This window comes from Strongyloides ratti (assembly GCF_001040885.1).
Source record: "Strongyloides ratti genome assembly S_ratti_ED321, chromosome : 1".
NCBI lineage: Eukaryota > Metazoa > Nematoda > Chromadorea > Rhabditida > Strongyloididae > Strongyloides > Strongyloides ratti.
The window spans coordinates 2,582,541-2,594,989 of record NC_037307.1 but is presented as its reverse complement, the minus strand read 5'-3'; the positions used below and the strand labels follow the sequence as shown (position 1 = coordinate 2,594,989).

Sequence of the window (12,449 nt, the reverse complement as noted above, 5' to 3'; positions counted from 1 at the left end):
TGTATATAAAGAGTTAACTTATTATAAGTCAATTAATAAGTTTATTTAAAGCCTTTTTAAGAGTGCTTTTCTTTTCTAAAGCTGGTAATATCATAATTATATATTTAGTATTTGTTATATCATCATTAACAAAATTATTCTTATATTTTTTTCTATATAGTTAGGAGAAAAAAAAATTTTTTTAAAGATGTCCAGTAGTAACGGGGAAAATAAAGAAAATCTTACTGAATATGGATTTGCTTATCCAGAGGATTTATTAAATGCTGTGAAAGAAATTAAAACATTATCCTTCAAGAATCTTCGAAGTATTTGTAAAAGGAATCAAATACATTTAATAGCTAGGGTAAGTTTTTGTCATTATCTTCACTTTTTTTTTCTTAATCTTTTCAAATAATAAAACATAACACCAAGAAAAAGACTTTTTATCTTACAAATGATGGTTATTTAGAAAAAATTGTGTATACATATTTCTTTTATAACATCTATAAAACCTCTATATATATGTATATTTATTTTAAGTATGGATATATGTATGTAGAAAAATATTTAGAAGATATGTATATATTTCTTTTTTTTGGTAATGAGAAAAATTGCGTTTTAGAAGGAAAATTTAATTATTTTATCTCTTTATCTGTATTTCATCAAATATTTATAAATTTTTTTTATTTATATATTGTTTTGTTATGTTGTAGAAGGAAACTTTACAAAATTTGTTACTGGACAAACTTTATAAACAACAGATGGAGGAGTTTAATCAGAGTGCCGAGGAGTTTGATCAGGCATTGGAAGGTTTTACTAAAATGTCTAATCATGATTTTCCTTTTGCTGTTAAAAAATTTACTCCTGTCGCTACGTGGTCTTATAATGTTGAGAATGGCACTTGTTCTATTTGTAGACAAGATTTTACTGGTATGTTTTATATTTTATAATGTTATAGATGTTATAGTAGTTATATACGCTATATATATTTTATATATAATTTTATCAATGTGTACTTTTTTTTTTTTGTTAATAATTTTTTTTTCTAGAACTTTGTATCAGTTGTGTAGTTGAGGAAGAAAAGTTGAAGGCTTCTGGATGTAAAGAAAAACAACCAATAAATTGTAAAATTGAATCATCACGTGGATGTACTCATGTATTTCATGAGTGTTGTATAGCTTCATGGACAAAGAAATCTCCAAGGTGTCCGTTATGCCAAGAAGCATGGAGCAAAGAGTATTATTTTGATAGTGAACATTAATTATTGACTTTTTATTTTTTAAAAAAATATTGAATTTAAAGTCAGTATTTTGTTCACTTTGTTGTCAATAATTCTAGTTTTAAATATTTCTACTAATTATATTTTTGTATGTATTTCAATTGTTTTTAAAAAAAAAGAAAGACTTCTGCTTTTTTCTTTTACTATAGTTTTATTTTTGTACACAAATAAAAATTTACAAACAATAGATAGATAAAAAAAGAGTGTAAAAATTGTTTTATGTTAAAATTCTTCTTTCATGTAAGGAATATTTATTTTTAATTCGTTTATCTCTGAATCTCGCTACATCTTTCCTTGTTATTATACCACGTAATTTGTTTGTTTTATCGACAACCAATAAATATCTTAAACCAAGGCCTCGGAACAATCTGAAGATTGTCTCTAGTGAAGCGTTTATTGGTACCCGGTGGGGTGATGAATGCATAACATCACTAAAGTCTACATAACATTCTTCTTCACGACGACTAAGTTTTAACTTGTTAATATCAAAACGATTATGACTATACTCATCTGATAAATCTTTTAAATTTATTTTTTCAGCTCCATTTGTTAAGACAGTACAACCATAATCTTTGTAAAAGTGTTTTTTTGCTAAAATTATTTTTATATGTGTTCTTAAGACCAAGCCTTCAACATTACCATAACATGGTAAATCATATCTATTTAAACCTGGATCAATACGATTAAGAACAGGAAAACCATGATGCGAAGTTGTTTTTAATATTTCAAGAAGTCTTTTAACTTTTTCTTTTTTTTGTACAGCAACAACATCAGGTCTCATAATTTCTTCAGCTAACTTATTTCTTGATAATTTTGGTGGTTCCCAACCAAGAATAGGAATACCATTTAATTCTATATGAGCATCATATATTCCTTCATTAAAAAAATCTCCAACCCATTTAGTTATCATTAAAACTAACATAATAGGTAAGCCAAAAGTTATATCTTTTGTTGCTTCAACAATAATAGCTGTTAAAGATATTGTCATTCTAACAACTCCACCTAACATTGCTGCAGCTCCAGCAAGAGCATATTTACCAGGATCAATACCAGTTAAATTAGGAAATAACATCTCAACACCAATACCAAATAATCTTCCCCATGCTGCACCTGTCAAAAGACATGGTATAAAAATGCCACTTGGAACACTGAGACCATAAGTCCACAAAGTTAAAATATAATATTCAATAGAAAATATTAATAATGTTAATGGTTTAAAACTATTAACAGGAGAATGAAACAAAGATTTTACATTTTCTTCAGGATTTTGAAAAAATAAATTAGCTACAGCTGAATATTTTCCCTTACTACACCATAATTTAGTCATTTCAGTTAAATTTGGATTAACACCAATTGGTTGACAATCATCTACCAAGAATAATGTAACAAATCCACAGAAAGCTGATGCCCCAGCAACAATAAGACATTCAGCAATTTTTTGAAATTTTGATTTAAGATATCTATTACGAAATTTTGTTAACATTACATTTAAGTGTACAAATAATGAACCAAAAATACCACCAATAACAGCAATAATTAAAAAAAATGGTATTTCCCATATATTGTATGAAGTATCTTTGAAAACACCAAAATTAGCCAAACCCTGCCATGATAATGCTCCTGATTGTCCATAAAATATTGATAAAACTACATTAACGGTAAAAGAACTAATCATAGCAGTGAAAACCATTCTCCAAGTCAATGCTTGATTCCAGAAAGAAGCACCCTCCTCAAGTGAAAAAAGAACACCACCAATAGGTGCACCAAAAGCTGCTGCAACACCGGCAGCAGCACCAGCACTAACAAAATCTCTTTTTTCTCTATCATTTCTAAAATATTCAAATATTTTAAAATCAAATGGAAATGTTTTACAGCGGCCTTGACTAATACCAGCAGCAACAACACCACCAGAATGAATCATAGGTCCCTCTTTTCCAGCAGCCAAACCACCTCCAACAGAACAAGCAACTCCAATAACTTTAACAAAAAGTGTTTTTAATTTAACTACACCTGGTATCTGAACACCATTTAAAAAACATTTTATTTGTGGTATACCACTACCAGCAGCTATTGGTGATAGGTAAATAACAAGACATGAAGCAATAAAAACTAAACCACAATTATATAAAGCCCATGCCATAAGTACAATCCACATACAACCACCACCTTGAAGATTTTTTTGATCACATAAATTAAGAAGATTATTAATTAGGAATCTAAATTTAATTTGTCCCGAGTAATAAATTAATAAATCAACAACAATAGCAACACCAGCCGTTATTATACCAATTAAGAAACATGCAAACCATCTATTGGCTTGTTCCCAAAAAAGTTTAGTTTGATAATTTGGTTGAGATTCCTCATTTCTATATATTTTATTATCCATCATCTCATAATTTATAGATTCATACTTTGCTGATATTGCTTCTTCCTCTTCTTCATCTGTTGATTGATTTGGATCATTATTTCGAATTGATTGTTGTTGACGAAGACGTCTATTTAATGATCCTAAATCTGTGTAAGAATTTGAAATTCTTTCTAATCCTGTTGCTGGATCTTCATATGGATCAAGACTATAAAAATTTAAAAAAAATACAATTAAATAAATATTTTAAAAACTTACCTACTTGTAGAGTATGTTCTTCCACCAAATTGTGTACTAAAATTTCTTGTTATATGTGTTATTAATGGTTCAACATCAGAATCTCTTCTATTGAAATCCATGACTAATCGTTATTTTTTTTTAAAAAAATGTTAAAACAATATATACACAAGATGTAATGTCCAGTCAATTTTGTAAAACTCATAAAAATTTTATCATTATAAAAATAATATAATTTTGGAAATAATGTAGAATAATTAAAGTGTATTTGAGAACTAAAAAATGATAAGAATTATTATCAAAAAAGATTATGTATTTAAATGATAAAAAGTTAGAGAATTTTATAAGAAAATATATATGGTAGCTATTTATATATTTTTCAACGATTTGTAATATATCAAAAAATAGAATCAATTATTTTAAAATTTATGATAAAAAATATATGTTGTTTATTGTAGTTTTGTTTTCCTTATGATGTTCATAAAAGTATTTATTTTTGGTGAAATGTTTATTGAGTAACTATTAAATTAATGTTATTTTGTTGATTTTTATTTAATATTTTGAAAATAATTTTGAAAAAATAAAATTTTCTCATCTTTTTTTCATTTAAATTATATATTTATTAAAATGAAATAAAAGAAATATATTTTTTAAATTATATAATATTTCAAAATTGTTTATTTTTTTACAATAGAATTATTTACAAGTTTTTTAAGTTTCAATTTTAGTAAACCTTTGACCCTCTGATATCTGGTGAAAAAAATTTTAAAATAAATGCAATTTAATCTTATCAAATAAAGTTAAAATTTTATAACAGATGTAGGAGAGTATGGTTATCTGATTCTTTAAGTTTAATCACTTTAGAATTTTTTTACTTTTAAATCTTAATTTAATGAGTGGACAATAAACAATAAGTAAATGAAATATAATTCTTTTTCAGATTTTATATTTGAAATTAACTTACTTCAACAAATCTTGTCATTTTTTTAACAAAAAACAATTTTTAAAGTGAAAAAAAATGTTTGTGTTCTGGTATAAAAGTTGACCTATGTTTCAAAGTTTACCCCCTTTCAACTTTTCTTTAACACTTCACTAAATGGATTAATTACAGTTAAATAGAATGGCAATCGATTTTTAATCATATACAGATGATCATTAAAATATTTATTTATGTTTCTCTTTAAAAAGTTTAGAAAAAAAAAAGTGTTTATACATAGTAAAAGTAGTACTTATTTGTACAATTTCTAAAAAAAAACTTATCATTTCTCTTATTTGTCCTACAAATAGTGTACTATAAATTGTTTATTATTATCCTACTTTGAAAAAGATTGGGAAAAGTTAACCCTTAGTAAACATTATTATACATTTTATTGTTTATTTTCATTTTCATTTATATATTTTAAACATATGATTAAATATTTTTATAAAAATATTTTTTTCAAAATTATTAATCTATTTTTTTGAGTAATATTTAAATATTTTTATTTTACACCTTTTCTTTATAATAAATTAAAAGTAAAGAATATTTTTTTTTTATTTATTATTAATTATATTCTAAAGAAATAAAACATATAATGGTCCATTGTTGATATAGAAAAAGAGATTGTTTTTTTTTCTACTTAAATGATAACAGATGTTGTTAAAATATTTTGTATAAAAAAGTGAAATGACCTTTTCTATTGTTTAAGATAATGTTTTTATTACTAATATTTATTTAAACTAAATTTCTCACCTATTTTTTTTTTTGATAAAGATGTTTTTTTTTAAAAAAATGTCTTCATTTTTAATATAAAATTATTTTAAAGATTATTAGAAGACATTTTTTTTTTGTTCATAAAAATTTATTTTATTTTCTTAAATGATTAATTTTTAAATGATATTTAAAAGATAAATGTACATTTATTTATTTTGTTAAGAATTAAATTAACATTTTTGAACCTATGATAAAAAGCTTATAAACATTTATTGGATAATATCATTTAGAAAAGTGATTGTTAAGTAATATATGTGTTTACTAGTGGGAGTATGATAAAATAACGGTGAAATACACACATATATATAATATCTAAAGAATAACTTTCACTTTCAATGGTGTAGTAACCTTTAAGAATGTATAGTAATATTTATAGATAAAATAAAAGTAAAAGTGATTGAATAAATTTTTATCTTGTTTCATTTTAATATGTTAGTGTTCATTAAGTTAGAGGATAACAGATAGTGGGATAAAATGAGGTATAATGAGTATCTTTGAAATCAGGGAATGATATGGCATATCTTTCATTGTCTTAAACACTTCTGGTTTATATAGATGTGTTATATGAAAGAATAAGAAAATATAAGCAGAAGTTTTATTGTAAAAGTTATGAATGGTCATTGCAAATAATTACCAATTTTTATTAAATATTAAAATAAATGATTTCTTATTGTTGTCTTTTGTTATTATAAGTATAAAAAAAGTTGGCAAAAAAAAAGTGTGATATTAATAACTTCTTATTCATTGTTTTGTTATAGTTTGATTTTGTTATTTTTACATATGATAATATATTTATTATTGATTTATATTTATTCATTTATTTTAAATTAAAAGTCTTTTTAGTTTTTGATTGTCTTTTTATTTTTATTATTATTATATAAATTTTATTATATTTAAGATTTAATGATATGGTAGCGAATATTGGACATGAACAAAATAATATGGATGAACTGGGAGCTAGATTTGACAATTTATTTTGTGTTAGATGTCAAGATGGTTTTGAGTTAAATGAACAAATTGTCAATTCTGGTGGACAAGTATGGCATAGTGAATGTTTTGTGTAAGAATACAATTTTATTTAATAATACATTTATATTTTTATAGTTGTGCACAATGTTTATTACCATTTCCTGATGGAATATATTATGAATTTGATGGTAGAAAGTATTGTGAACATGATTTTCATGTATTATATGCACCATGTTGTGGTAAATGTAATGAATTTATTGTTGGAAGAGTTATTAAAGCAATGAATTTATCATGGCATCCAAAATGTTTTACATGTGAATTATGTAATAAAGAGTTAGCTGATATTGGTTTCCTACGTAATGCTGGAAGAGCATTATGTCGGGAGTGTAATGAAAGAGAGAAAGCTGCTGGTAGTGGTAAATATGTATGTCATCAATGTCATGCTATTATAGAAGAAGAACATATAAAATATAGAGGAGATTCATATCATCCATATCATTTTAAATGTACAAATTGTTCAGTTGAACTGGATCATACAGCAAGAGAAGTTGGTGGTAATTTATATTGTTTACGTTGTCATGATACAATGGGAATACCAATATGTGGAGCATGTCATAGACCTGTGGAGGAACGTGTTATCACAGCTCTTGGTAAAAATTGGCATGTTGAACATTTTGTTTGTTCTGTATGTGAAAAACCATTTTTAGGACATAAACATTATGAAAGAAAAGGATTAGCTTATTGCGAAGAACATTTCACTAAACTTTATGGATCTACTTGTTTCCGTTGTGGAAAATCATGTGGTGGTGAAACATTTACAGCTCTTGAAAAAACATGGTGTTTAAAATGTTTTGGTTGTCATTTATGTGATAAAAAAATGGATCATAAGAGTAAATTTTATGAATTTGATATGAAACCAACATGTAAGAAATGTTATGATAAATTTCCAACTGAATTAAAAAAGAGAATAAGTGATAGATTGAAGGAAAGAAATCAAATATCTATAGAACGACAAAGGAGGTCTATGAGTCCCAGTTTTGGAAGATCATAAGATAAATTTTAATCATTTTATATGTATTAATCATAATATTTTTCATTAAAAATTCTTTCTTTTTTTCTAACTGCCTTTTTTCATGATTTAATATTTGAAAAAAAATAATAAAAATCGTAAAATTCAAATAAAAAATTATATATATTTTTTTTTAAGATGAATAAATTACTATTATTAATTTCTTAATGTTTGAATTACTTATAAATTGGCATCTAATCTTAAGATATCTATAGAATTAAAATTTAGAATGTTTAGAAAATTAAAATAATATGATTCTTTTTCATAAACTTGTACTTTGGACTAATTTATAATTGTAAAATGGTAGATGAAAATTAATTTCTAAATGTTGGTTCTATTGATACATCAGTAATCGTGATTCTTTTTTTGATTGTACGCTTCTGTGCCATCATTTTTTATGTAAAATAATTGGATATTTTTAATAAAAATTTATTTTTATTTAAATTCACATAGAAAAAAAATTTTTGATAAGAAAATGCTTTGTTATGAAGTGTCCCTAATAGTAAATATACCCCATAATCAAAGGATAATTATAACTTGATATTTTTAAAGCAAAAATATTCTTTGTATATAAACTTTACAAAGTTTATTTTTGTTATAATATTAAATTATCAAAAGATAGACTGATATTATTTTTAAATTATTTGTAAACGAAAAATTTGCAACATTAGAAGCATGTTCTATTTTTGATAAAAGTTGGCTATTAAATAAACTTCCGGGATTCATGATAATATTTTTTTTAACAAAAATTATTACTCTATAAATTATGATAAATAAATAATTTTTTTTTGACAATTTAAAACATTGTTAATAATACTTAAATAAATTTCTTTAAAAAATATTAAAAAGTTTTAATAATTTATGCATTTGTTCAAGTCTTTTAATAAGATAGATGTTGGAATGTAGTATATGGTTTGAAAATTACATCTTCACACCTTATTTTAATCATTTTGTGATAACATTATATTTGTAAACATTTAAATGTGAATATCTTATTTGAAATAATGATAAAAATATTTTGTCATATTTTATTGAATTTTTAATGATAATTGGTGAAGATTTATTTTAGATATATCATTTCAACGTAAACTCTTGTATAAGTTGATAACTAAATGTATATAAATGATACAGTATTTTAATATATAATTTTTTTTTTGCGAAAATAAAAGTAAAGAAATTTTTTAATGCTCATTAGTTATTTAAATATTGATTATTTTAATAAAATTACTTTTATATTTTAATACTTTTTGATTTTTGCTTATTATAACTAAAGTTTATTTATAGATTTGAAAAATTAAAAATGACTTCAGCTGAAGATTGTTATGAATCTGTTATTAAGACTCGTTATTGTAGAAATTCTCCATTAATGAAAATTTTTTCTGAACGTAACAGAGTAAGTTGTTAACCAAACTTTTGTCATTTTCATATTTTAGACTGAAGGTTGGCGTAAACTATGGATTATACTTGCTGAAGCTGAAAAAGAGTTGGGTCTTAAACAGGTTACAAGTAAGGCAATTGAAGAAATGAAACAAAATGTTTCTAATATTGATTGGGATTTAATAAGATCAGAGGAACGCCGTCTCAAACACGATGTTATGGCTCATAATCATTGCTTTGGAAAAATTTGTCCAACAGCTGCCGGAATTATTCACCTTGGAGCGACATCATGTTATGTTCAAGATAATGGAGATTTGATAAATCAAAGAGAAGCTTTAGATTATATATTAAAAAGATTGGCTATTGTTCTTGATAGAATGGCAGTTTTTTGTGAAAGAAATAAGAGTGTCGTTACTGTTGGAAGAACACATTATCAATCTGCATCATTAACAACTGTAGGAAAAAGGGGTGTTATTTGGGCACAAGAATTATTAATGGCATTTATAGAAATTAAATCATTTAGAGATACTATGAAATTTAGAGGAATAAAAGGAGCAACTGGTACACAAGATTCTTTCTTAACTTTATTTGATGGTGATGAAGATAAAGTTGAGAAACTTGATGAACTTGTAACAAAAAAAGCTGGTTTTGAGGAGAAATTTTATATTTCTGGACAGACATACTCTCGTCAACAAGATGTTCGTCTAATCAATGCTTTAGCTTTAGCTGGTGCTGCAATAAAAAAAATATGTCTTGATATACGTGTCCTTCAGGCTTTTGGTGAACTTTTAGAACCTTTTGAAGAAAATCAAATTGGTAGTTCTGCAATGCCTTACAAAAAAAATCCAATGAAGTCGGAACGTTGTTGTTCAATAGCAAGATGTCTTATGCATGCACCTCAAGAAGCACTTAATATATTTGCTGATCAAGGATTAGAAAGAACATTAGATGATTCAGCTAATCGTCGTATGCTTATACCAGATAGTTTTCTTTTATTAGATGCTTGTCTTACAACATTACAAAATATTTTTGAAGGATTAACTATTCAAAAAGAAAATATTTCAAGAATTGTAAATACTGAATTACCATTTTTAGCCTTAGAAAAAGCAATGATGTGGATTTGTGAATTAGGTGGTGATAGACAGGAGGCACATCATATTATTAGAAAAGTTGCTCTTGAAGCAAAAGAAATACAATCTACAAGAGTTGTAACAATTGAAGAGATGTTAAAAGAATCATACTTTGATGGAGTACGTGACCGTGTAATTGCCATAGCATCAAACCCAATAGAATTTACTGGAAGATGTGTATCACAAGTTGATAGATTTTTAGAAAAAGAATTATACCCAGTAATTAAATCATATTTATCTGGATTTGATACTAATGAAAAAGTTTCACTTGATGTTTAAAGTAATAAATCATTGTTAATCTTTGATACATATAGAGGACAAATGAATTGTGAAATTTTTTTTTATTGTTAAATAAACTTTTTTGAGATAAAAAAAATATACTGATAACAAATAGTGCAATTATTTAGTCAAAATATTACTTTTTTTATATTGGTATTGTAGCAAAAAATGGAAAATTAACATCTGCTGCAAAATAGCAATTTGAAGTAAAATTTAACCTAAGGGTAAAAAAGATTGGAAAAGACAGTTATGATGTTAAATTAAAAAAAAATATTTTAAAATTAAATATTAAACTTTGAAATTATACTTGAAATTTTTTAAAACTTTAGAAATTCATAATTTTTTCTAAGTAATTTTTGGTATTTTTTCAAATAAAAACCAGAAAGAATTTTCTACAGTTTTAAAATTCTTTATTCTATTTTCAAAGAATATACTATAAAAATAACTTTTTGTGAAAAGTAACAAACTACTTTTAGAAAGTGATACTGTTAACAATTTTAAAAGAATTTCAATCTTTAAAATCAGATTCTGACATGAATTCATATAAACAAATTATTTTTAATAAAAATATTTTTAATTTGTAATTTAAGATTCAAGTATATTTTATTTTCTTGAAACATTTTAAAAAAGTTTTTTTTCAAAACAACTCTTTTGAAGTCTCTGATATTTAAAGATAAAATTTAACAAATATTTTTTTAGAACATAATAGTAAACAAAAGTGATAAGAGCAATCAGTGAGAAGATACATGATGTAGTATTATCTATAATTTCATCAAAAAAAATAAAAGAATTCAATTATGAAACATTCAAAATAAAAGAACATTAACTTTTCAAAGACAAAATATTGAAATTTGTGTAAGAAAATTCTTGATAAGAACGAAATTTATTTTAAAATATGATATTAATTAACATAATGAAAAAAAAATCATTTTTTAAAAACTAATTTTATATTTGAATTTTTAATATACCACAAATATTTCAAGAATGTAATACTATTTAAAAAAAGTTAATAACTTTTTAAAAATGAGAATAATTTGGTTCTAATTTCAAAATATGATAAAAAAAACTTTCTAAAATATCATATTAAATATTTTAAAAATTAATATTAATATAAAATTTTAATATAAGTATATAAAAAGTTTTAAAAAATTTGCGTAAGTTATATTAAAACTAATTATGGTTATAAATTTCTAAAGTTTTCTACTAACTTAAAAAGATGTTGTCAACTCTTTTTCAAAGTATAGAATTTTTCCTAGAAAAGGATGTGTGTAGGAGGACACCAAGTGAAATTAAATTTGTACCAAATAAATTAGTTAATTAAATAATGGCACCTACTTTTAAGATCTAAAATTGTATTTTGTTATTTTAAAAGTTTATTTTAAAAAAATGGTCCTATTAAAATTGAATTGTACCAAATTTTGAAATTATCTACAATACTATATTTATTAAACCTGGTATTTTATTTTGTATTTCAAAATTATACATAATGACCGTGTCCTAATTAGATATTTCTATATAATAGTATAACTTATACAATCCAAATAAAGTAACACATTGTAATTTTTCTAAAATAATCATTATGAAAAATATTTTATTACATAAAATCATATCAAAACATGTACATTTAAAATATCATTATTAAACATTTTTAAAGTTGTATTAAAAATATTACTAAAGTTTAACTATAAACTCTTGCAGGCATCTTAAAAATATTAAACATTACTTTTTAGATTAATTTAAATTAGAGTTGCTATTATTTTATATTAGTGATATAAAATATTTTACACTTTAATTATTTAATTTTTAAGTTGTGATGTGTCAATATTCATTTATTATAAAAATTTTTATTAATTGTTATCAATAAAAATATATTATTATTTTTTAATATAATATTTAATAAATTATATAAACATTAATTATTTTAATCTTTCAGATATATGTTTACATAGTAATATTGCTTTACTAAATATTTTTTTGTTCAGATAAATATTTTATAAAACGTTTTGGTTAAT

The 12,449-nt window shown here is 23.6% G+C and overlaps 4 protein-coding genes across 4 annotated transcripts; 3 read left to right on the top strand and 1 right to left on the bottom strand.

Annotated features, from left to right (window-relative positions):
* Window positions 1–187: 187 nt before the first annotated feature.
* Window positions 188–1,240, top strand: SRAE_1000081000 (RING-box protein 2; the record flags this gene model as incomplete). The annotated part of the gene is made up of 3 exons (XM_024647689.1): window positions 188–343; window positions 693–909; window positions 1,029–1,240. The coding sequence occupies 3 exons, from the start codon at window positions 188–190 to the stop codon at window positions 1,238–1,240; spliced, it is 585 nt and encodes a 194-aa protein (XP_024501742.1).
* Window positions 1,241–1,475: 235 nt separating this feature from the next.
* SRAE_1000080900 (CBS domain and Chloride channel, voltage gated family and Chloride channel, core domain-containing protein) lies at window positions 1,476–3,982 on the bottom strand (the record flags this gene model as incomplete). Its single annotated transcript, XM_024647688.1, has 2 exons — window positions 1,476–3,831; window positions 3,882–3,982. 2 exons carry the CDS (start codon window positions 3,980–3,982, stop codon window positions 1,476–1,478), a joined length of 2,457 nt encoding a protein of 818 aa, XP_024501741.1.
* Window positions 3,983–6,521: 2,539 nt separating this feature from the next.
* Window positions 6,522–7,633, top strand: SRAE_1000080800 (AT21926p; the record flags this gene model as incomplete). Its single annotated transcript, XM_024647687.1, has 2 exons — window positions 6,522–6,673; window positions 6,718–7,633. 2 exons carry the CDS (start codon window positions 6,522–6,524, stop codon window positions 7,631–7,633), a joined length of 1,068 nt encoding a protein of 355 aa, XP_024501740.1.
* Window positions 7,634–8,543: 910 nt separating this feature from the next.
* On the top strand, window positions 8,544–10,437 carry SRAE_1000080700 (Adenylosuccinate lyase; the record flags this gene model as incomplete). The annotated part of the gene is made up of 3 exons (XM_024647686.1): window positions 8,544–8,556; window positions 8,962–9,044; window positions 9,085–10,437. 3 exons carry the CDS (start codon window positions 8,544–8,546, stop codon window positions 10,435–10,437), a joined length of 1,449 nt encoding a protein of 482 aa, XP_024501739.1.
* Window positions 10,438–12,449: the final 2,012 nt, after the last annotated feature.